The sequence below is a fragment of the Tachypleus tridentatus genome, chromosome 13, assembly GCF_004210375.1.
Source record: "Tachypleus tridentatus isolate NWPU-2018 chromosome 13, ASM421037v1, whole genome shotgun sequence".
In the NCBI taxonomy this organism is placed as follows: domain Eukaryota; kingdom Metazoa; phylum Arthropoda; class Merostomata; order Xiphosura; family Limulidae; genus Tachypleus; species Tachypleus tridentatus.
In genome coordinates this window covers 270,435,186-270,462,229 of record NC_134837.1, presented here as the reverse complement: position 1 = coordinate 270,462,229, position 27,044 = coordinate 270,435,186, and the positions used below count along the sequence as shown (strand labels likewise).

General features: G+C 36.2%; 1 protein-coding gene across 1 annotated transcript in view; it reads left to right on the top strand.

Annotated features, from left to right (window-relative positions):
• LOC143238962 (developmentally-regulated GTP-binding protein 2-like) overlaps window positions 1-25,438 on the top strand; it is a 38,371-nt gene extending 12,933 nt beyond the window's left edge. The window contains 6 exon segments of the mRNA XM_076479641.1: window positions 1,431-1,491; window positions 1,959-2,049; window positions 9,898-9,970; window positions 10,221-10,311; window positions 20,687-20,861; window positions 25,299-25,438. Of these exon segments, the coding sequence (XP_076335756.1) occupies window positions 1,431-1,491; window positions 1,959-2,049; window positions 9,898-9,970; window positions 10,221-10,311; window positions 20,687-20,861; window positions 25,299-25,407 (600 nt within the window). The 3' untranslated portion in view covers window positions 25,408-25,438.
• The last annotated feature ends 1,606 nt before the right edge of the window (window positions 25,439-27,044 follow it).

Below are 27,044 nucleotides of genomic sequence, written 5' to 3'. Positions count from 1 at the left end.
AGTTATCACAAGTGCAAGTGTATAGAGAAGTTACTTCACAGAAGATTGTGACACCCTCATTGTGGTGGAGGGCAGAAGTTACTTCACAGAAGATTGTGACACCCTCATTGTGGTGGAGGGCTTTTGTTGCAAGGTGACATCATCACATACCATGAATTTATGTAAAAAATAACTGAATGCTAGAGGTAAGAAGGAAATAACATTTTCAGGTTAGGAAAATGTTAAATTTATTAAGTCTGGAGTATGTGAATGAGAATCTTTGTCTTAGATATGTAGACAGCTCTGATTGAGTGTAGCACAGAAAAACATACACTTAGATATGTAGACAGCTCTGATTGAGTGTAGCACAGAAAAACATACACTTAGATATGTAGACAGCTCTGATTGAGTGTAGCACAGAAAAACATACACTTAGATATGTAGACAGCTCTGATTGAGTGTAGCACAGAAAAACATACACTTAGATATGTAGACAGCTCTGATTGAGTGTAGCACAGAAAAACATATACTTAGATATGTAGACAGCTCTGATTGAGTGTAGCACAGAAAAACATACACTTAGATATGTAGACAGCTCTGATTGAGTGTAGCACAGAAAAACATACACTTAGATATGTAGACAGCTCTGATTGAGTGTAGCACAGAAAATCCATATTTAAAAAGAGAAGTAAAAGTGGGAAATAATTGAAAGCCACCTGCCCATTAAAAAGCACAGTATATGTGCCCAACATAAGCTTAAACAGAATTAAAGAAAAGTGCCTACAGTGCATCATCAGGTAAAGCACTTCAGAAGTTTTCATCCTTCAATGAAAATCTCCATCAAAGCTTAAACAGGTATCCAAAAGATTCCTGTTTCATATTTATTTTATCTTAAATGGACATAAAAGGTTTGATTTAATATATATGAAATTTTATGAAAATTTCCCGTAATTTCTAATAGATAAATCTGTTTTTTGTTAGTATGACTTTACACTATCAAACATAAACATGGGCCAGTCATTTATTTGTAGTAAAATTGACCACATTTAGTTTTTCATTAATTTTGGTTTTAATCTGTTGCCATAGAAATGATATTCTGTTTAAAGTGAGTTGCTTGTCATTTCTTCTGTTTAATATCATTAGAAGTACAGATTTCTAATATTTTGAAATATAACTATATTTGAAATGTTCCAACTCTTGTTTTATCTAAACAACTGGAGAGTGAGATGTCACTTTATAACAACATGTGTTCTCTAGCTTTACAAGATCATTAATATTATCCATTTCCAGTGGCCAGTACATCAGTTATAGTTCTCTACTGGAATAGTAAAATACTGGGTTCTGTATCCTCCTTAAATTTTATTTTTTGTTTTGGTGCATGATCCTAAAATAATTGAAAGAGTGCTACACATTTCTGTAGATTTTATGATTTTTTTTCCTATTCAACACAGTATGAAGGTGCCAATATACAACTTCTAGATTTGCCTGGAATCATAGAAGGTGCTTCTCAAGGTAAGCCATTCATAAAGATAATTTCAGAAGTGTTATATGATGAGTTATTGTTATTCTGGAAACTATTGTATTCTGTTAATGAAGGGTGTAATTGTTGTATATTGTAGCCTGCATGTAGCTTTACTGAATGTTTAAGTGTTTACAGCATTACTATTGGTTGTGTAAGGTGTTTACAGCATTAGTAAATATCTTACACCACTTCTCTTGGTTTGAATGGAACCAGTTTAAGATGTTTATAACTTTACTGATTGTTCAGTTTGAGTGGGAGAAATATAATATGTTTACAGATTTAATTATTAAGAAAACTGCAAGGTGCAGGTACCATATGAACTTTCAGTTTGTAAGACAAGTAAACACTGTTTAGGTGTTATAGCTGTAAGTAAACAGTTTGAGTTCATGTAGTTAGTTTCTCAATATTTTAAGTAAACTACTTCATACTTGATGGTATTTAAACACTTTCTGTGTAGGAAAGGGTAGGGGACGTCAAGTAATTGCAGTAGCACGCACAGCTGATTTGGTGCTAATGATGTTGGATGCTACTAAAGGTGAAATCCAAAGGTTTGATTCATGTTTTTATTTAATATTTGTACTGAAGATTGTTGTGACAATGACATATTATAAAAAAAATAAAACAACTTTGAAGTGTTAACATTGCTGAATGTTCACTGTAGTGACCTATAAGTCTTATAGCACAGAAATCTTAATGTGTAGCGAGACAGATCTTAGTACCAATATGTGAAACAGCTGAAAGTAGTGGAATGTATATGAAAGGTATACAGAAAGAGTATAATTGTGTTTTTTGTTTATAATAAAATTCAGCAGAGATTAAATTAATCAAAAACTTGTTTTTAAACCTGTATAATTAAGACATGCATTTTATATGTAGTGTAAATAAAAGAAAACAAACTATATGGATACACAAGTGATTAAAGTGACCCATTAAAATTTTTGTGTTTAGATGCTCAAACTTTTCTCATTTTTGTGATTATTGGTAACATTATCTCTCTTGGGTAATAAGAATTGACATTGCTCTGAACTGGAAATCTCAGTTTGTTCTGGTGTGGATTTTGTTAGATTATGATTCCAAAACACACCTTTGCTAACACTTTGTCTGCCCATCTAAGTGTTGATGTGAATTCTATGCTTGCTCTTGACTTTATATCCCCCTGTCACGTAATCTAAGTGTTGATGTGAATTCTATGCTTGCTCCTGACTTTATATCCCCCGTCACGTAATCTAAGTATTGATGTGAATTATACTATGCTTGCTCATGACTTTATATCCCCCATGTCCACGTAATCTAAGTGTTGATGTGAATTCTATGCTTGCTCCTGATTTTATATCCCCGTCCACGTAATCTAAGTGTTGATGTGAATTATACTATGCTTGCTCCTGACTTTATATCCCCGTTCACGTAATCTAAGTGTTGATGTGAATTTTATGCTTGCTCCTGACTTTATATCCCCCCGTCACGTAATCTAAGTATTGATGTGAATTATACTATGCTTTCTCCTGACTTTATATTTCCCCGTCACGTAATCTAAGTGTTGATGTGAATTCTTAGCTTGCTCCTGACTTTATATCCCCGTCCGCGTAACCTATAGAGATTTTGATCTTCTTACTCTCTTTACCTATCTTAATGCTACCTCTACATCAGATCCATATATATAAGCTTCTTGTTATCATTTCTTATTCACTTTTGGTAAATAGCAGAAATTACAATGACAGTCCAATGTGATTATTGTTGATTTCTCTTCAGTGTCGCTACTATGGTTTTATTCTTTGAGACCTGTTTTTCTTCTGTTTATTGTTTATTTTACTACAACAACATTGAGTGACTTAATATCTTTTGTGTCTTCCTTTTCAGGAATCCTTTCCTCATTTGCATTAGATATTTTTAAATTGTGCTCTAGCTACCAGTTGACCAGTCATTAATCTTCCTGGTAGCAATAAGCCCTGCGGAGATGGGAGTGTACCATAAGATCACATCATGTTCTTTCCATGTGGTACAGAGCTATAGTTGCACCACTGGATCACCAGTAATGGACTAAATAGGATTTTGCACATTCCTCGATCCCTTCATTAAATAAATCAGGGTCAAATGTGTTTTTCAAACTAAAGAACATGGTTCACATATTGCACTATTTCTGAAGCATTGCTCCTCGGGGCTCCTCAATATTCTCCTCCCCATTTCTTCTGGTGGAGCATGGGAGCCACTACCACTTCGAGTTTCCATTTGCTGGAGTTGTGGATAGAGGTTATTTCTTCTCAGTGATGCTTTATTCTACTCAAGGAGAAATGGGTGAAGCTGTGCACTCACCTACCAATAACCCTGAATGTATGGTAGGAACAAGACAACCCTATACGGGAGTCTCCTTTTAATTTCAGTTCAGAGGTGTCTCTGCTCTCCAATTAGATTGTGCATGGTCCTTCTTGATAATCATTTTCTTTATTTCAGTGATCATGGAAGAGGGTCCTAGACTCCTTGTAATATCGAACGTGGAGTGTCACTTCTTGTGCCATAGGTTGAACTTTGTTTGTTCTACTTCCTCCTCGTAATTCTGGAGCAGAAGGGATTTTGCGTTCCCTCTCAGGTTGAAAAGTTAGGATTTGGGTTTGTAATCCCAGGCTGTTTTATACAGGTTGAGTAAAGTATGAATGGCTCCATAATTTCAAGTTTGTTTTCATAGCTTATGCACTTCTGTAGGATTTGTTCACTTGGGTGTTGCTTGCCTTTTCTTTTTAATTCTGGTGGCTTACAAGCAATATTTTGTAACTTCAGGTTGAGTGCCTTTGTCCATAATTATGAGTTCGATTTGTTGTATTTTGTGCTTCTTCAAGTTGGGGTGAGGACTTGTCTTCTTTTGTGTTGCTTATTGCTTACAGTTCTAATGGCTCAACATGCAACATTCTGTATCTTTCTGATTTAGTTCCCTTAATATTGTGTTACTAGAACATAGTGATATCTTACTACAGTCCACATGCCTTTGCCACTATAATTTGGATTTAGCTTTGGGTCAAAAGCCCTAGGATTTCAGCGATGAGACTTGTGAGTTTGTCTGCATCATAGGGGCTTGGATGACTCTTGTGTGCACATACAATATTTCCAGACCAGATGTATCTCCTATGGCAGGGAGAACCAGTTGTGGAATAGATGTCCATCATTATATGTCCCTTCTTACAGTGTTAGTCTAGCCATTACTACCCAAGTTTTTTAGGTCAGACACATTGAAGCCAATTGGCCATTACTACTCATGTTTCTTCAATTTAGACATTGAAGCCAGTTGGCCATAAACATCTGTTTTTAGTTTAAAGACATTGAGGCCGTTTAGCTATTACCACCCAAGTTTTTAATTTAAAGACATTGAGGCCGTTTAGCTATTACCACCCAAGTTTTCAGTTTAGACATTGAAGCCAGTTGGCCATTACCACCCAAGTTTTTAGTTCAGACATTGAGGCCATTTGGCCATTACCACCCATGTTTTTCAGTTTAGACATTGAAGCCAGTTGGCCATTACCACCCAAGTTTTTAGTTCAGACATTAAGCCAGTTGGCCATTACCACCCATGTTTTTAGTTCAGACATTAGAGCCAGTTGGCCGTTATCACCCATTTTTTTAGTTTAGACACTGAAGCCAGTGAATTTGTATTATCCAGGCAAAGGGCATATATGTTCAAGTACTAGTGCAGACCCCATTGATGTGCTATACTACATCACATCTGTTTTTCGATATAGTCACTTTCTGCCTGTATTACACCCATATTGTCCCCTCCATCTTGTCATTATAGGATACAAGGTAAAGAGTGAGAGGATGTATCCCACTCTTCCTCCTCATGATGGCTTGTGTTGAGGTGTGGTAATTTTACCAGTGTTTAAAAAGTGAATCAAAATTGGTAAAGTTGAGCTAATATACAGACGTGTTATAGAGGACTTGTTGATGTGCTTATATACAGACGTGTTATAGAGGACTTGTTGATGTGCTTATATACAGACGTGTTATAGAGGACTTGTTAATGTGCTTATATACAGACGTGTTATAGAGGACTTGTTAATGTGCTTATATACAGACGTGTTATAGAGGACTTGTTGATGTCCTAATATACAGATGTGTTAGAGGACTCATTGATGTGCTTATATACAGATGTGTTATAGAGGACTCATTGATGTGCTTATATACAGATGTGGTATAGAGAACTTGGTGTGCTTCCATATAGATGTGTCATAAAAGATTTGATGTGCTTAGATACAGAGGTGTTATAGAGGACTTGTTGATGTGCTTATATACAGACGTGTTATAGAGGACTTGTTAATGTGCTTATATACAGACGTGTTATAGAGGACTTGTTAATGTGCTTATATACAGATGTGTTATAGAGGACTTGTTGATGTCCTAATATACAGATGTGTTAGAGGACTCATTGATGTGCTTATATACAGATGTGTTATAGAAGACTCATTGATGTGCTTATATACAGATGTGTTATAGAGGACTCATTGATGTGCTTATATACAGATGTGGTATAGAGAACTTGGTGTGCTTAGATACAGAGGTGTTATAGAGGACTTGTTGATGTGCTTATATACAGACGTGTTATAGAGGACTTGTTAATGTGCTTATATAGAGACGTGTTATAGAGGACTTGTTAATGTGCTTATATACAGATGTGTTATAGAGGACTTGTTGATGTCCTAATATACAGATGTGGTATAGAGAACTTGGTATGCTTACATATAGATGTGTTATAAAAGACTTGATGTGCTTAGATACAGAAGTTTTATAGAGGGCTTGTTGATGTGCTTATATGCAGATGTGCTTATATACAGATGTGTTAGAGGGCTTGTTGATCTGGTTATATATAGATATGGTAGGTAGAACTTGATGTGCTTATATAGAGATGTGTTACATAGGACTTGTTGATGTGCTCATGTACAGATGTGTCATAGAGGACTTGATGTGTCAGAGGACGTGATGTGCTCATGTTCAGATGTGTCATAGAGGGCTTGGTGATATGCTTATATACAGATGTGTTATAGAGGATTTGTTCATGTACTTATATAGAGATGTGTTATAGTGGGCTTTTTTATGTTGTTATATAGAGAGGTGTTATAGAGGACTTGTTGGTGTGCTTACACGTACAGATGTGTTATATTGGACTTGTTGGTGTGCTTACACATACAGATGTGTTATAGAGGGCTGGTTGATGTGCTGAAATACAGATGAGTTAGAGAGGGCTTGTTGGTGTGCTTATATACTTATGTTTTATAGAGGACTTTTTGATGTGCTTATATACAGATGTGTTATAGAGAGCTTGTGATGTGCTTATATAGTGATGTGTTATGAGGACTTGTTGAGATTACATACAGATGTGTTATAGAAAATTTGTTGACAACCTTACATTCAGATGTGTTATAGAGGACTTGTTTATGAACTTATATATATGTGTTATAGAGGACTTTCTGATGAGGTTACATACAGATGTGTTATAGAGAGCTTGATGTACTTATTATAGAGATGTGTCATCGAGGGCTTGTCGATGTACTTATTATAGAGATGTGTCATCGAGGGCTTGTCGATGTACTCATTATAGAGATGTGTCATCGAGGGCTTGTCGATGTACTCATTATAGAGATGTGTCATCGAGGGCTTGTCGATGTACTTATTATAGAGATGTGTCATTGAGGGCTTGTCGATGTACTCATTATAGAGATGTGTCATCGAGGGCTTGCCGATGTACTTATTATAGAGATGTGTCATTGAGGGCTTGTCGATGTACTTATTATAGAGATGTGTCATCGAGGGCTTGATGTACTTATTATAGAGATGTGTCATTGAGGGCTTGTCGATGTGCTTATATAGAGATGTGTCATGAGGGCTTGTCGATGTACTTATTATAGAGATGTGTCATTGAGGGCTTGTCGATGTACTTATTATAGAGATGTGTCATTGAGGGCTTGTCGATGTACTTATTATAGAGATGTGTCATCGAGGGCTTGTCGATGTACCTAGTATAGAGATGTGTCATCGAGGGCTTGTCGATGTACTTATTATAGAGATGTGTCATCGAGGGCTTGTCGATGTACTCATTATAGAGATGTGTCATCGAGGGCTTGTCGATGTACTTATTATAGAGATGTGTCATCAGGGCTTGTCGATGTACTTATTATAGAGATGTGTCATCGAGGGCTTGTCGATGTACTTATTATAGAGATGTGTCATCGAGGGCTTGTCGATGTACTTATTATAGAGATGTGTCATCGAGGGCTTGTCGATGTACTTATAGAGATGTGTCATCGAGGGCTTGTCGATGTACTTATTATAGAGATGTGTCATCGAGGGCTTGTCGATGTACTCATTATAGAGATGTGTCATCGAGGGCTTGTCGATGTACTTATTATAGAGATGTGTCATGAGGCTTTTCGATGTACTTATAGAGATGTGTCATGAGGGCTTGTCGATGTACTTATTATAGAGATGTGTCATGAGGGCTTGTCGATGTACTTATTATAGAGATGTGTCATCGAGGGCTTGTCGATGTACTTATTATAGAGATGTGTCATCGAGGGCTTGTCGATGTACTTGTTATAGAGATGTGTCATGGAGGGCTTGTCGATGTACTTGTTATAGAGATGTGTCATCGAGGGCTTGTCGATGTACTTATTATAGAGATGTGTCATCGAGGGCTTGTCGATGTACTCATTATAGAGATGTGTCATCGAGGGCTTGTCGATGTACTCATTATAGAGATGTGTCATCGAGGGCTTGTCGATGTACTTATTATAGAGATGTGTCATCGAGGGCTTGTCGATGTACTTATTATAGAGATGTGTCATTGAGGGCTTGTCGATGTACTTATTATAGAGATGTGTCATCGAGGGCTTGATGTACTTATTATAGAGATGTGTCATTGAGGGCTTGTCGATGTGCTTATTATAGAGATGTGTCATCGAGGGCTTGCCGATGTACTTATTATAGAGATGTGTCATTGAGGGCTTGTCGATGTACTTATTATAGAGATGTATCATCGAGGGCTTGTCGATGTACTTATAGAGATGTGTTATAGAGGGCTTGTCGATGTACTTATATACAAATGTGCTATGAGGACTTGTCGATGTACTTATATACAAATGTGTTATGAGGACTTGTTTATGTACTTATATACAAATGTGCTATGAGGACTTGTCGATGTACTTATATACAAATGTGTTATAAAGGACTTGTTGATGAGCTTATATACAGATGTGGTTTAGAGGACTTGTTGATACAGGTGGAAGGAATCGCAAAATTAATCTTGCTTTTGGTAATATAGTGGTGCATAAATTCTACAAAAAGTGAGCCATAATTCATACCAATGTTTTGATGGGAAGAGAGGAGAAACCTTTATTGGGATAAAGCTAAACTGTGAGAAGAGGTAAATATTACTGGACATACATTGTTCATATAGGAGAATGTAAACTTTCATGTAGTTCTTAACCTGTTCTTGTATTTTGTTAGATGATATCGGTTTGTATGTTTTTATTTTTATAAATTTTTTAGCATGTTCTTGTGTGTATTTAGTAACATAATATCAATTTGCCTGTTTTCAATTTTCCTGTAGCTCTTAGCATGTTCTTGGATGTATTTTGTTAGTTAATGTGAATTTGTATGTTTTCATTTTTCATAAAGTTCTTAGTATGTTATTGTATGTATTTAGTTAGATAATATCAATTTGTATGTTTTTATTTTTCATAAAGTTTTTAGCCTGTTGTTGTATGTATTTTCTTTGTTAATATGAATTTGTATGTTTTCATTTTTGATAAAGTTCTTGTTCTGTTCTTGTATGTATTCCGTTAGATAATATGAACTTGTGTGCATCCATTTTATTAAAATTTTAGCTTGTTATGGTAATGATTCTTTAACACACCCACAAAACCTTGCTGTTGTGTACAAAATGTATATTGGTTGTAAAGTAGCATCATTGGTCATTATATCTTACTGCAGTACACACACATGTACATATGTATTGCTTATTAAAATGTGTTTTAATCTTCTTTTATTGTTATTAAATGTGTTGATCAAAGCACAGTGTTGTTGTTGTTAGGATGCTTGGACTGTAAAGTCTGTTAACACAAAATTGAGCTCTGATTTTTGGAGTCATGGGTGCAGTATAAGAGTGACAGTCAAATCCTTGTTTTTTGTGAGAAAAGGATAGCCCAGTTAGCAGTGAGTAGTGTTGACTAACTGCCTTCTCTCTATTCTAGCAGTTTAAAAATGACTGCTCTATTGCACTGACCAACATTCTGTAGAAAATGAATGGGCAAGTTATTAAAATTCACATATCTTTTTCTTAAACAAGTTTTTTTTGTTATAGTTTTCTAAATTGTTATGGGAAGAGGCTTTGTTTAATACTGTTAAATATTTTGTTTCAGGAAACTGCTTGAGAAAGAGTTGGAGAGTGTAGGAATTAGGCTTAACAAAAGTAAGCCTAATATCTATTTTAAGGTTTGTGCCATTACAGTGAATATTATAGAGCTTTCGTGCATTACTATTTTATTGTTTTTGTTTTTAAAGATTGAATTTCATTGTTATATCAACCATATTATGTTTTGCTGTTAGGTACTAAAGTAGAATAAATTGTATTGTTCAAGGTTTTTTTATTTCTCATAGAGATTTGAAAGATAGTAAACATTTCCATATAAATTTAGAATAATTTGTATATAAAATCTATCCATTTTTCTATGTATATGTATAGGAGAAAAAAGCTGGAGGTATTGCATTTAATTCAACATGTGCTCTGACCATGTGTGATGAGAAACTTGTTCAAATGATACTACATGAGTACAGTATCCTTTGATATTGTAATTGATACCATGTTAGTACATTATCCTATGATATTGTAGTTTGATACTATAAGACTATCTTTTGATGTAGTTGATAATACATGAGTACATTATCTTTTGTTGTTGTGGTTTGTCCTGCATGAATACATTATCTTTTGTTGTTGTGGTTTGTCCTACAGGAGTACATTATCTTTTGTTGTTGTGGTTTGTCCTGCATGAGTACAATATCTTTTGTTGTTGTGGTTTGTCCTGCATGAGTACAATATCTTTTGTTATTGTGGTTTGTCCTGCATGAGTACAATATCTTTTGTTGTTGTGGTTTGTCCTGCATGAGTACAATATCTTTTGTTGTTGTGGTTTGTCCTGCATGAGTACAATATCTTTTGTTGTTGTGGTTTGTCCTGCATGAATACATTATCTTTTGTTGTTGTGGTTTGTCCTATAGGAGTACATTATCTTTTGTTGTTGTGGTTTGTCCTGCATGAGTACAATATCTTTTGTTATTGTGGTTTGTCTTACAGGAGTACATTATCTTTTGTTGTTGTACTTTGTTGTACATGAGTACAGTATTTTTTCTTGTTTTGGTTTGTCCCACATTAGTATGGTATATTTTGTTGTTGTGGCTTGTATGAGATGAGTACAGTGTCATTTGTTGTTGTAGTTTGTCATACAGGAGTATAGTAGTTTTTCTTGTTTTGGTTGGTCGTTTACGGTTGTATACGAATATAGTATTTTTCTTGTTGTGATTTGTCCCACGATATCATTTGTTGTTGTGGTTTATCATACATGAATATGGTATTTTCTTTTTGTGGTTTGCCGTACATGAGTATTTGTTCTTTTTGTGGCTTGCCCTACATTAGTACAGAACGTTGTTGTTGTAGTTTGTCCTACGTTAGTACAGTACCTTGTAGTTGTAGTTTGTCCTACGTTAGTGCCCCTCAGTGTGGATTCCTGTATGTGGTCAGTTTACCTCCTCTGGGACCTAAACATCCACCCACGTGTTTGCTGTGCGTAGCAACCCGTGAAGGGGAGGAGAGGATCCTGGTGGTTGAAGGGTCCAATCCTAACACACCACTTTGGCCTTGAATTTCTGCAGACAGGCAGTCTTGGAGTAGCCCCCCTTGGGTCAATCGGCTGGTCCAATTGACCACAAGAACCAAGTACCAGTGTTGGATGTTCTCCAGGTGTTGTGGACATTGTATTTGATGCTGATGTTTTGTATAGTGCTCATGAAACCCTGGCGTTGCTGCAGTGTCCTTGTTTGACATTGTAGTGCATCCCCTCGTAGGGCTCCATGGTGGGTGGGGTCAGTGGGTACCGAAATTTTTCTTTTTTCCTATGGATCCTCTTTCAGAAAATTTAAATAAAATAGTGAAAAAACAGTCAATGGGTAAGCGACCACGTCTTGAAGACTGAACAGCAATCTTCAACATCTGTAACACACGTACCTCATTTTCTTTTTTTCATTCTCTTTCGGATAAACCTTTAGGGCAAATGTCTCCCTTTTTTATTCAGAAGAGACTAGAGGGACTTGCTGGCTCTTCAAAGTCAGTAAAGAAGCTTCATTATGGTGACGTATTGGTTGAAACATCCACATTTCAACACAGTGATCTCCTGTTGGTTTCAAAGGCAATTGGGGATATAGCTATTGAGGTTATACCTCATGCTACTTTGAATTCATCACAAGGAGTTATTGGTGAGAGGGATTTCAAGGATATCCCAGAGTCAGAGATTCTTACTGGTTTCTACACCCTAGGAGTTTCTGCAGTGAAGTATATATTCACTCACAAAGATGGAATTATGGTGCCGACCAATGTCCTCATTTTGACATTTACATCACCACGTCCTCCTGCCACCATCAAGGCAGGTTATCTTAATTGCAGAGTACAGCCATACATTCCAAACCCTCTCCAATGTTTCCAGTGTCAACGGTTCGGTCACTTGAAGACATCATGCTGTGTTTCCCTGGTGTGTGCTTGTTGCAGTGGCAAGAACCATGATGTCTACGAGTGTGAAACGGACCCTCATTGCATCAATTGCAATGGCTTTCACCAGTCCTACTTTCGTTCTTGCCCTAAATGGTTGGAAGGAAAAGAGGTGCAGCATTTGAAAACGATTCATAACATTACTTATCCTGAGGCTCGAATGTTGCTGTCTACCACTTCATCTCGGAGATATGCTGCTGCACTTCATTCCACTGCTATTATGGGAGTGCAGACAGATCTCTCTGTGTCTCCTAAAGAATCATTCTCCAAACAAATGAAAAGTCTTTTGACCTTCATGGTTACAAATGTTGATGAGTCAATTTCGACACCTATCTCTGTCCCATATACCCATTCCACCAAACCCCAAGATCCACATGCTTTAGTTCCAGGTACAGGTATTTCTTCAGATCCATCTTCCTCTCTCACCCCAAGATGCAAAACAATCATTTGCGCTCATCCTCAGTCTCTGGAATCCCCTATCAACAACAAAGTCCTGCCCAATCAAACCAGGGCAGGATACATGGAGGTTGATAGATCTCCCTCGAATAAGGAAAGTAAGGTAAAAAGACATGGTCATAAACAGAAGGGATCTCTGTCCAATTTGCCTACACGTAAATAAAAATGGCCACCGTGATACAATGGAACTGTCAAGGTTTACGTTCTAATCTGGATGGCATCAAAACACTGATTGTTTAATACCATCCTGTTTGTCTTTACAGGAAACATTTCTGAAACCTGTCGATACAGTCTTCTTTCGGCAGTTTTCTTTCTACAGAGATAACATGCTGTGTGATGGACGAGTGCATGGAGGGGTGGCACTGTTGGTTGATCAGCATATGATCACTGTCTTTGCCACTTGACACACCCTTGGAGGCCGTAGCCATCCATATTTCCTTGGGTTATACCATCACTGTTTTTTCTCTCTACCTGTCACTTGGAGAGACATATGATAAATCAGACCTTGATTCTCTCATTGAACAGTTGCTGTCTCCATTTTTAATTCTGGGGGACTTTAATGGACATCATTCCCTCTGAGTAAGTGCTGATATTGACAGGAGGGTTTGCTCTCTAGAGCATATACTCTCTGATCATAATCTTTCTCTTTTCAATACTCGTTCTTGTACTCATTTCTATTTGCCTAGTCAGTTCTTTACTGCTACTGATCTCTCAATTTGCTCCCCTTCATTATTTTCCCATTTTTCATGGAGGGTTCACAATAATCCACAAGGCAGTGATCATTTTCCTATAATCTTGAGAGAGACTGGCTGTGGTCGAAGCCACCTGACCCATGTGCCCTGGTGGAAGCTGGATCAGGCAAACTGGCCCTCTTTCACTGCTCTTGCAGAATTGGATCCTGCCATTGTCTGTAAGCCATCAGTAGATGTCTGTGTGTGTGGCAGCAGTAACTCACAGTATTATACAAGCAACTGCTTAATGTATTTCTAAAACCTCAACACCTTTTCCACTATATCCTCGTCCATAGTGGAATCCTGCCTGCCACATGGCACGGAAGGATAAAAAATGAGTCTGAGATACTCTCCATAGATATTCCACACTTCGAACCTCACCACTTTCCAGCGGGCCTGTGCACATGCTCGATGGGTAAGATGTCAAATCCAGAAGGAATCTTGAATTAAGTTCACAACCAGCATATCTTCTACTACCAGTTCCAAAGTCATTTGGGACAAGAAAGGTCAGTGGACAATATAATTCTGTTCTCTCAATCTTGCTCTCTGATGGCCAGGAAGTAGCTGATACCTGAAGTATTGCAGACACTCTGGGTGAAAGCTTTTCCCAGATATCTAGCACTTCTGCTTCATCCTCTGCATTCTTCGCCATCAAGACTCGGGTAGAGCGATCACCTCTTTCCTTTTGAGCTGATTGTCTCTATGACTATAATTGTCCCCTCACACTGGTTGAACTCAAAGTGGCCCTTCATCAGTCTGGCAGTACATAAGTCAGACCTGATGATATACACTATGAGATGCTGCACCATCTATCTCCTGTTTCTATTGCTATTTTTCTGATTATTTTTAACTGGATCTGGCAGGAAAATGTTTTTCCTGATACCTGGCACTGGGCTATTGTCATACCTTTCTCTTAGCCTGAGAAGGATCCCAAGATTCCTTCAAACTACCATCCAATTGCTTTGACGAGTTGTCTCTGTAAGACCTTAGAGAGGATGGTTAATGCTCATCTTGTTTGGTTCCTTGAATCGAACAACCTCCTCTCGCCCACTCAATGTGGGTTCCAATGACAACGCTCTACCATGTACCACCTGATTCAAATTAAAACATCAATCAGAGAAGCCTTTCTCAAATGAGAACATCTTGTATCAATATTCTTTGACATTGAGAAGGCTTATGATACAACATGGGTTACATGGCCATTTGACCATTTTTATTAAAAATTTTTTTAATGGACAGGAGATTTAGAGTTCATGTGGGCTCGACACTCTCCTGTTCTTTTCTACAGGAACTTGGAGTCCCTCAGGGCTGTGTTCTGAGTGTCACACTTTTCAGTATAAAAATTTATGCCATCACTGAACAACTCTCTCTCACTGTTGCAAATGCGCTCTGTCAACCACTTTTACATCTCATGTCAGTTGTCGAACATGAGGTATATTGATTAGCAGCTACAACTGCCCTCAATTGTTTACTGAAGTGGATCACAGAAAATGGCTTTACTTTCTCTCTCTCTAAAACTATTTGCATGCACTTTTGCCACCAATGGGTATTCACCCTGATCCTGAACTCTGTATTGGTGAAATTGTGCTGCCTGTGGTCTCTGAATTCTTGGGGCTTATATTTGACTGTAAGCTAACCTTTATACCACACATCAAGCAGCTGTGGGTCAAATGTACAAAAGCACTGAACATCTTCCATGTCCTCTCTTCCACCACTTGGGGAGCGGATTGACGTCCTATATTAAGGATATATTGTGCTCTTATTCGATCGAAACGTAACTATGGATCACTGGTCTAAGGCTCTGCCAGACCATCGGCCTTAAAGATGCTAGACCCTATTCGTTATCGAGGACTCCGGCTCTGCACTGGGGCTTTCTGCACTTCCCCAGTTTAGAGCTTATACATAGAGTCTCATGAAGCTTCTTTGCACCTACCCCATTTGCAACTGTCTTTACTATATGCTTTGAAACTTCATTCCTTACCAAATCATCCCACCTGTGGTTGTATTTTTCTTTCTTGATGGGCCGTGCTCTTTCAGACAAGATGGTCTGCCATTGCTCCTTTTGGCCTTCGTATCCAGGCACAGTTAGAAGAATTGGGTCTGTCCTTGGATAACATTGCTGTATCCACTGGTCAGCTCATCCCACCATGGCTTCATACAGTCCCCAAATGTGACCTATCTTTAAGTCATCTGAGAAAAGTAAACACTCCTGATTGGAAATACTGTCTGCTATTTGCTGAACATCTTTCAAACCATCCTTCCATTACTATTTATACAGATGGCTTGAAATCAGGTGACTGTGTGGGCTTTGCCATGGTTTGTTGTGGTTCGGTGGTTGCTCGCAGAATCCCCTCTTCAGCTTCTGTGTTCACTGCTGAAGTGTATGCTATTTCTCTTGTCCTGGATCACATAGAAGCTAAACAGTACTCAAACTGCACGATTTATTCTGACTCGCTTAGTTCTCTACTGGCCCTGGAATCGCTTCACATTGGTTCACACTCTGTTCTTGCTGATATTCAAAACCAACTGGCCCATTTCTCTTTAACACCTACTTCTATCCAGTTTTTCTGGATACTGAGTCATGTTGGTATTTGCAGGAATGAGCTTGCCTGCACTGCAGCTAAGTCTATCTGTTCTGTCACTATCATCGCTGTGCCTGTCCCATATATAGAGTATGGTCCTGTATTTAAGGCTTGGATCAGTGCCAGCTGACAGTCGACTTGGAGTGAGCAACGCGAAAACAAGCTTTTCTAAATAAAACTTTATATTGGACTTTGGCCGTCTTGTTACCGTAAGGATTGGAAAGAGGAAGTTGTTCTAACTAGGCTACGCATTGGTCACAGTTTTTTAACTCATCGTTTTCTTTTACCTGGAACTGATGCACCAGTGTGCAGATTGTGCAACACTCAGATCACAATAAGCCACATTTTACTTTCTTGTCATCGTTATAATTCACAACAACGGCCCCATTTTAAACATGTTCTGTTCCAAGGTTTGTCCATGATGTTAGACAGTGTTATTGGTGATGGTAACACTGTCCACCTTGAAAATGTTTTTAGTTTTTTAAAGGCCATTAATCTTTATAATACCATTTAAGTTTATAATTTATACATTACGCCTTTTTAATGTGGCTCCCTTTTAAAAATCACAATTCATCTAGTTCAATTTGAAATTAGAAACTGACCGTAACATTAAGTAACTTGACACCAAGACTGGAAAGGCCAACCTCAGGTGACTGACAGTGGTTTTTGTACAGTCATGCTACAGAAAGTCCTTTACAAACTTGTATTACTGTCGTTTTTCTCTTAACATTGTAGACTAGATGTAAACATTGGTTTTATGCTATTTATGTTTTTTTAAACTTTGTTTTGTTTTACGTTAATTTCCTTTTATGAATTTTACTGAATTTACTTTTAACTTTTTACTGGACGTTTGGTGCAGACAGCCTAGCTACTTTGTGTCGTAAAACACTAAATCAACCAACCAACCAACCTACATTAGTGCAGTATCTTGATGTTGTGGTTTATTCTACGTTACTGCAGTATCTTGTTGTGGTTTGTCATACATGAATATATTATATTTTCTTGTTGTTATTTGTACTACATTAGTTAAGTATGTTTTTTTGTTGTGGATTGTCATGCATTAGTATTTTTTCTTGTTGTGGTTTGCCATACATGAGTATTTTTTCTTGTTGTGGTTTGCCATACATGATTATTTTTTCTTGTTGTGGTTTGTCATACATGAGTATTTTTTCTTGTTGTGGTTTGTCATACATGAGTATTTTTTTGTTATGGTTTGTCCTACATTAGTATAGTATTTTTTGTTGTTGTGGTTTGTCATAAACGAGTATAGTATTGTTTCTTGTTGTGTTTTGTTGTACATGAGTATAGTATTTTTTCTTGTTGTGGTTTGTTGTAAATTAAATGAAAACAGTATTTTTTGTTGTTGTGGTTTGTCGTAAATGAAAACAGTATTTTTTGTTGTTGTGGTTTGTCGTAAATGAAAACATTATTTTTTGTTGTTGTGGTTTGTCATACATAAGTATGGTATTTGTTGTTGTGGTTTATCATACATGAGTATAGTATTTGTTGTTGTGGTTTATCATACATGAGTATAGTATTTGTTGTTGTGGTTTATCATACATGAGTATAGTATTTGTTGTTGTAGTTTATCATACATGAGTATAGTATTTGTTGTTGTGGTTTATCATACATGAGTATAGTATATGTTGTTGTGGTTTATCGTACATGAGTATAGTATTTGTTGTTGTGGTTTATCACACATGAGTATAGTATTTGTTGTTGTGGTTTATCACACATGAGTATAGTATTTGTTGTTGTGGTTTATCATACATGATTATAGTATTTGTTGTTGTGGTTTGTTGTACACGAGTATAGTATTTTTTTGTTGTTTGTCTGACATTATTACAGTATTTTTGTTGTTGTGGTTTGTCCTACAGTAGTACAGTATCTTGTTGTTTGTCCTACAGTAGTACAGTATCTTGATATTGTTTACACTACCTTAGTACAGTATCTTGATATATTTTACACTACCTTAGCACAGTGTCTTGATATTGTTTACACTACCTTGGTACAGTATCTTGATATTGTTTACACTACCTTAGTACAGCATTTTGATATATTTTACACTACATTAGTACAGTATCTTGATATTGTTTACACTACCTTAGCACAGTATCTTGATACTGTTTACACTACATTAGTACAGTATCTTGATATATTTTACACTACCTTAGTACAGTATCTTGATATTGTTTACACTACCTTAGTACAGTATCTTAATATATTTTACACTACATTAGTACAGTATCTTGATATTGTTTACACTACCTTAGTACAGTATCTTGATATATTTTACACTACCTTAGCACAGTGTCTTGATATTGTTTACACTACCTTGGTACAGTATCTTGATATTGTTTACACTACCTTAGTACAGCATTTTGATATATTTTACACTACATTAGTACAGTATCTTGATATTGTTTACACTACCTTAGCACAGTATCTTGATACTGTTTACACTACATTAGTACAGTATCTTGATATATTTTACACTACCTTAGTACAGTATCTTGATATTGTTTACACTACCTTAGTACAGTATCTTGATATATTTTACACTACATTAGTACAGTATCTTGATATTGTTTACACTACCTTAGTACACTATCTTGATGTTGTTTAAACTACATTAGTACAGTATCTTGATATTGTTTACACTACCTTAGTACAGTATCTTGATATTGTTTACACTACCTTAGTACAGTATCTTGATATTGTTTACACTACCTTATTTCAGTATCTTGATATTGTTTGTCCTACATTAGTGCAGTATCTTGTTGTTTGTCCTACTTTAGTAAGTATCTTGTTGTTTGTACTGCATTTGTATAGTATCTTGTTGTTTGTACTACATTAGCATAGTATCTTGTTATTGGTGGTGTTTGTCCTACTTTAGTACAGTATCTTGTTATTGGTGGTGTTTGTCCTACATTACTTGCTCCAATATATTGTTGTTGTGCTTCCTTCATTGAAGCTCAGAAAAAAAAACAAAGTGTAACAAAACGTCATTGGGATTAACTAATACTGTAATGTTTTATATTCAGGTTTAGTGTTAACTAATACTGTAATGTTTTATATTCAGGTTTAGTGTCAACTAATACTGTAATGTTTTATATTCAGGTTTAGTGTTAACTAATACTGTAATGTTTTATATTCAGGTTTAGTGTTAACTAATACTGTAATGTTTTATATTCAGGTTTAGTGTTAACTAATACTGTAATGTTTTATATTCAGGTTTAGTGTTAACTAATACTGTAATGTTTTATATTCAGGTTTAGTGTTAACTAATACTGTAATGTTTTATATTCAGGTTTAGTGTTAACTAATACTGTAGTGTTTTATGTTCAGGTTTAGTGTTAACTAATACTGTAATGTTTTATATTCAGGTTTTGTGTTAACTAATACTGTAATGTTTTATATTCAGGTTTAGTATTAACAAATACTGTAATGTTCAGATTTAGTGTTGACTAATACTGTAATGTTGTATTAGTTAACACTAAACATAAACCATTACAGTATTAGTTAATACTAAACATCAATATAAAACAATACACTATTAGTTAACACTAAACATAAACCATTACAGTATTAGTTAATACTAAACCTGAATATAAAACATTACACTATTAGTTAACACTAAACAAAAACCATTACAATATTAGTTAATACTAAACCTGAATATAAAACATTACACTATTAGTTAACACTAAACATAAACCATTACAGTATTAGTTAATACTAAACCTTTATAGTATTAAATAATATAGTTATTAACAATTATCATATCTAGGTATAGTGTTAAATAATATAGTTATTAATAATTATCCTATCTGGTTATAGTGTTAAATAATATAGTTATTAACAATTATCATATCTGGTTATAGTGTTAAATAATATAGTTATTAACAATTATCATATCTGGTTACAGTGTTAAATAATATAGTTATTAATTTTCATATGATAGTATAGTGTTAAATAATATAGTTATTAATAATTATCATATCTGGTTATAGTGTTAAATAATATAGTTATTAACAATTATCATATCTAGGTATAGTGTTAAATAATATAGTTATTAACAATTATCATATCTAGGTATAGTGTTAAATAATATAGTTATTAACAATTATCATATCTAGGTATAGTGTTAAATAATATAGTTATTAACAATTATCATATCGGGTTATAGTGTTAAATAATATAGTTATTAATTTTCATATGATGGTACAGTGTTAAATATTATAGTTATTAATAATTATCATATCTAGGTATAATGTTAAATAATATAGTTATTAGTAATTGTCATAACTAGGTATAGTGTTAAATAATATAGTTATTAATAATTATCATATCTGGTTATAGTGTTAAATAATATAGTTATTAATAATTATCATTTCTGGTTATAGTGTTAAATAGTATAGATATTAATAATTATCATATCTGGTTATAGCATTAAATAGTATAGTTATTAATAATTTTTATATGTTTGTATTGTGTTAAATAATATAGTTATTAATAATTTGTATATGTAATTACAATGTTAAATAATATATTACCATATAATGGGGTAATAGTGTATTTTTCCTGTAAGTAAATTATTTCCTTACCACAAATGTGTTATCAGAGATATTTAATGCAGAAGTCCTGTTCAGAGAAGACTGCAGTCCAGATGAATTCATTGACGTAATTGCTCGAAATCGTGTGTACTTACCCTGCTTGTATGTCTTGAACAAGATTGATCAGGTGTCAATTGAAGAAGTGGACAGGCTTGCTAGACAACCTCACACTGTTGTAGTGAGGTAAGTGTGTATTTATCATTCTCAAGACTAAATCCAAGTCTAAAGGGGGATTCTAAACCTTAAAACCAAAGATATAGGAGGGAAAAGAAAAAAGGTGTGTATCTATAAACTATTGGTTGACATGGTTTACTACATCACTGTGAACTACAACAGTTAAGCGTTGTACAACACACTGGATATAGTGTACTATCACTGTACAACACACTGGATGGTAGTGTACTATCACTGTACAACACTCTGGATGGTAGTGTACGATCACTGTACAACACTCTGGATGGTAGTGTACGATCACTGTACAACACTCTGGATGGTAGTGTACGATCACTGTACAACACTCTGGATGGTAGTGTACGATCACTGTACAACACACTGGATGGTAGTGTACGATCACTGTACAACACACTGGATGGTAGTGTATGAGCACTGTACAACACACTGGATAGTAGTGTATGAGCACTCTACAACACACTGGATAGTAGTGTATGAGCACTCTACAACACTTGATAGTAGTGTACTGTTACTACACAACACTGGATAGTAGTGTATGAGCACTGTACAACACACTTGATAGTAGTGTACTGTTACTACACAACACTGGATAGTAGTGTATGAGCACTGTACAACACACTGGATAGTAGTGTATGAGCACTGTACAACACACTGGATGGTGGTGTACGATCACTGTACAACACTCTGGATGGTAGTGTACGATCACTGTACAACACACTGGATGGTAGTGTACGATCACTGTACAACACACTGGATTGTAGTGTACGATCACTGTACAACACACTGGATTGTAGTGTACGATCACTGTACAACACACTGGATAGTAGTGTACTGTTACTACATAACACTGGATAGTAGTGTATGAGCACTGTACAACACACTGGATAGTAGTGTATGAGCACTCCACAACACACTTGATAGTAGTGTACTGTTACTAAACAACACTGGATAGTAGTGTATGAGCACTGTACAACACACTGGATGGTGGTTTACGATCACTGTACAACACTCTGGATGGTAGTGTACTGTTACTACACAACACTGGATGGTAGTGTACTATCACTGTACAACACACTGGATGGTACTGTACGATCACTGTACGACACACTGGATAGTAGTGTACTATCACTGTACAACACTCTGGATGGTACTGTACGATCACTGTACAACACACTGGATGGTAGTGTACAACCACTGTACAACACACTGGATAGTAGTGTACTGTTACTACACAACACTGGATAGTAGTGTATGAGCACTGTACAACACACTGGATAGTAGTGTAGGAGCACTGTACAACACACTGGATAGTAGTGTATGAGCACTCCACAACACACTTGATAGTAGTGTACTGTTACTAAACAACACTGGATAGTAGTGTATGAGCACTGTACAACACACTGGATGGTGGTTTACGATCACTGTACAACACACTGGATAGTAGTGTACTATCACTGTACAACACACTGGATGGTAGTGTACGATCACTGTACAACACTCTGGATGGTACTGTACAACACACTGGATGGTAGTGTACGATCACTGTACAACACACTGGATGGTAGTGTATGAGCACTGTACAACACACTGGATAGTAGTGTATGAGCACTCTACAACACACTGGATAGTAGTGTATGAGCACTGTACAACACTTGATAGTAGTGTACTGTTACTACACAACACTGGATAGTAGTGTATGAGCACTGTACAACACACTTGATAGTAGTGTACTGTTACTACACAACACTGGATAGTAGTGTATGAGCACTGTACAACACACTGGATAGTAGTGTATGAGCACTGTACAACACACTGGATGGTGGTGTACGATCACTGTACAACACTCTGGATGGTAGTGTACGATCACTGTACAACACACTGGATGGTAGTGTACGATCACTGTACAACACACTGGATTGTAGTGTACGATCACTGTACAACACACTGGATAGTAGTGCACTATCACTGTACAACACACTGGATGGTAGTGTACGATCACTGTACAACACTCTGGATGGTAGTGTACGATCACTGTACAACACTCTGGATGGTAGTGTACGATCACTGTACAACACTCTGGATGGTAGTGTACGATCACTGTACAACACTCTGGATGGTAGTGTACGATCACTGTACAACACACTGGATGGTAGTGTACGATCACTGTACAACACACTGGATGGTAGTGTATGAGCACTGTACAACACACTGGATAGTAGTGTATGAGCACTCTACAACACACTGGATAGTAGTGTATGAGCACTGTACAACACTTGATAGTAGTGTACTGTTACTACACAACACTGGATAGTAGTGTATGAGCACTGTACAACACACTTGATAGTAGTGTACTGTTACTACACAACACTGGATAGTAGTGTATGAGCACTGTACAACACACTGGATAGTAGTGTATGAGCACTGTACAACACACTGGATGGTGGTGTAATGCATCACTGTACAACACTCTGGATGGTAGTGTACGATCACTGTACAACACACTGGATGGTAGTGTACGATCACTGTACAACACACTGGATTGTAGTGTACGATCACTGTACAACACACTGGATAGTAGTGTACTATCACTGTACAACACACTGGATGGTAGTGTACGATCACTGTACAACACTCTGGATGGTAGTGTACGATCACTGTACAACACACTGGATAGTAGTGTACGATCACTGTACAACACACTGGATGGTAGTGTACGATCACTGTACAACACTCTGGATGGTACTGTACGATCATTGTACAACACACTGGATGGTAGTGTACGATCACTGTACAACACTCTGGATGGTACTGTACGATCACTGTACAACACTCTGGATGGTACTGTACGATCACTCTACAACACACTGGATGGTAGTGTACGATCACTGTACAACACTCTGGATGGTACTGTACGATCACTGTACAACACACTGGATGGTAGTGTACAACCACTGTACAACACACTGGATAGTAGTGTACTGTTACTACACAACACTGGATAGTAGTGTATGAGCACTGTACAACACACTGGATAGTAGTGTATGAGCACTCCACAACACACTTGATAGTAGTGTACTGTTACTAAACAACACTGGATGGTAGTGTACTGTTACTACACAACACTGGATGGTAGTGTACTATCACTGTACAACACACTGGATGGTACTGTACGATCACTGTACGACACACTGGATAGTAGTGTACTATCACTGTACAACACACTGGATGGTACTGTACGATCACTGTACGACACACTGGATAGTAGTGTACTATCACTGTACAACACTCTGGATGGTACTGTACGATCACTGTACAACACACTGGATGGTAGTGTACAACCACTGTACAACACACTGGATAGTAGTGTACTGTTACTACACAACACTGGATAGTAGTGTATGAGCACTGTACAACACACTGGATAGTAGTGTATGAGCACTGTACAACACACTGGATAGTAGTGTATGAGCACTCCACAACACACTTGATAGTAGTGTACTGTTACTAAACAACACTGGATAGTAGTGTATGAGCACTGTACAACACACTGGATGGTGGTTTACGATCACTGTACAACACTCTGGATGGTAGTGTACTGTTACTACACAACACTGGATGGTAGTGTACTATCACTGTACAACACACTGGATGGTACTGTACGATCACTGTACAACACACTGGATAGTAGTGTACTATCACTGTACAACACACTGGATGGTAGTGTACGATCACTGTACAACACTCTGGATGGTACTGTACAACACACTGGATGGTAGTGTACGATCACTGTACAACACACTGGATGGTAGTGTACGATCACTGTACAACACACTGGATGGTAGTGTATGAGCACTGTACAACACACTGGATAGTAGTGTACTGTTACTACACAACACTGGATAGTTGTGTACTATCACTGTACAACACACTGGATAGTAGTGTACTATGACATGATAATATGTAAAATTAGACAGCAGACACTGTAGAATGACATGAAAACATGTAAAATTAGACAGCAGACACTGTAGAATGACATGAAAACATGTAGGATTAGACAGCAGACACTGTAGAATGACATGAAAACATGTAGGATTAGACAGCAGACACTGTAGAATGACATGAAAACATGTAGGATTAGACAGCAGACAGTGTACAATGATATGAAAACATGTAGGATTAGAGAGCAGACAGTGTACAATGACATGAAAACATGTAGGATTAGACAGCAGACACTGTAGAATGACATGAAAACATGTAGGATTAGACAGCAGACACTGTAGAATGACATGAAAACATGTATGATTAGACAGCAGACAGTGTACAACGATATGAAAACATGTAGGATTAGACAGCAGACAGTGTACAATGACATTTTGAAGGATTAGCTTTCTTTTTGGAGAGAAACTTAAAATGTTTTTTCTGTTTTAGCTGTAACATGAAGCTCAACTTAGACTGCTTACTTGAACATCTTTGGGAAAATCTTGCTCTAATTAGAATCTATACCAAGAAAAGAGGACGTAAGTATATAGAAAACTAACAGAGACACCATGATCTTGTGTAATGTGACACAAGTTTTAGTTGTCTGTGGTGTATCATGTGTAATGTGACAATGTTTAGTTGTCTGTTGTGTACTGTGTTATGTGACACAAGTTTTAAATATCTGATATGTATTATATGTAATGTGATATAAGTTTTATTTCTCTGTTTTGTATCATACGTAATGAGACACGTGTTTTATTTGTCTGTTTTGTACCGTATGTAATGTGACACAAGTTTTAGTTGCGTGTTTTGCATCATCACGTGATGTGGCGCAAGTTGTAGTTCTTTGTTTTGTATCATCACGTGACATGAAGCAAGTTTTATTTGGCTGTTGTGTATCATATGTAATGTGACACGAGTCTTATTTGGCTGTTCTGTATCATATGTAATGTGACAGAAGTTTTGTCTGTTTTGTATCATATGTCATACGACAGAAGTTTTATTTGTCTGTTTTGTATCATATGTACTGTGACACCAATTTTTGTCTCTGTTGTGTATCATATTTCATATGACAGTAGTTTTTGTTGTTTATTCTGTATCATATGTAATGTGGCATGAGTTTTTTGTATGTTTTGTATCATATGTAATGTGACACCAGTTTTTGTTGAGTTTTGCATCAAATCATTTGACAAGTTTTATTTGTCAGTTTTGTATCATATATAATGTGATAAAAGTTTTGTTTGTTTTGTATCATTTGTCATCTCACAGGTTTTAGTTGTCTGTTGTGTATGATGTGTAATGTGACACAAGTTTTAATTGTTTCTTTGTATCATCTATAATGCCACACAAGTTTTAGTTGTGTTTTGTATCTTATGTAAGTTGACACGAGTTTTGTGTCTTTATATCATATGTAATGTGACTCAGGTTTTAGTTGTCTCCTGTGTATTATATCTAATGTGACACAAGTTTAGTTTAGTATCATATGTAATGTGACATAAGTTTTAGTTGCATGTTTTGAAACAAGTGTTATTGCTTGTTGGGATTCGTGTGTAATGTGACAACGACTTTTTTTTCGTGGTTTTGTATCATATGTAATGTGAGAAGGTTTATTTGTTTTATCATATGTAATGTGACAGAAGTTTTATTTATCTGTTGTTTTATTTGTCTATTTTTTTATCATACATTAATAACAGAAGTTTTAGTTGTCTGTTGTGTATCATATGTAATGTGACACAAGGTTTAATTGTGTTTGGTATCATATGTAATGTGTCACAAGTTTTACTTGTCTGTTGTGTATCATGTGCAATGTGACAAGTTTTATTTGTATGTTTTGTGTCGCACATGACAAGTTTTATTTTTCTGTTTTCAATCATGCATAATGTGACAGAAGTTTTAGTTTTGTATCATATGTTATGTAACACAAGTTTTGTTTGTTTGTATCGTATGTAAGTTGACACAAGTTTTGTCTGTTTTATATCATATAATGTGACTGAGGTTTTAGTTGTCTGCTGTGTATCATATCTAATGTGACACTAATTTAGTTTGTTTGGTATCATATGTAATCTGACACGAGCTTTAGTTGTCTCTTTTGTATCGTGTAATATGAAACAAGTTCTATTGCTTGTTGTGTATCATATGTAATTTGACATGACCTTTTGTTGTGTTTGGTATCATATGTAATGTGACAGAAGTTTT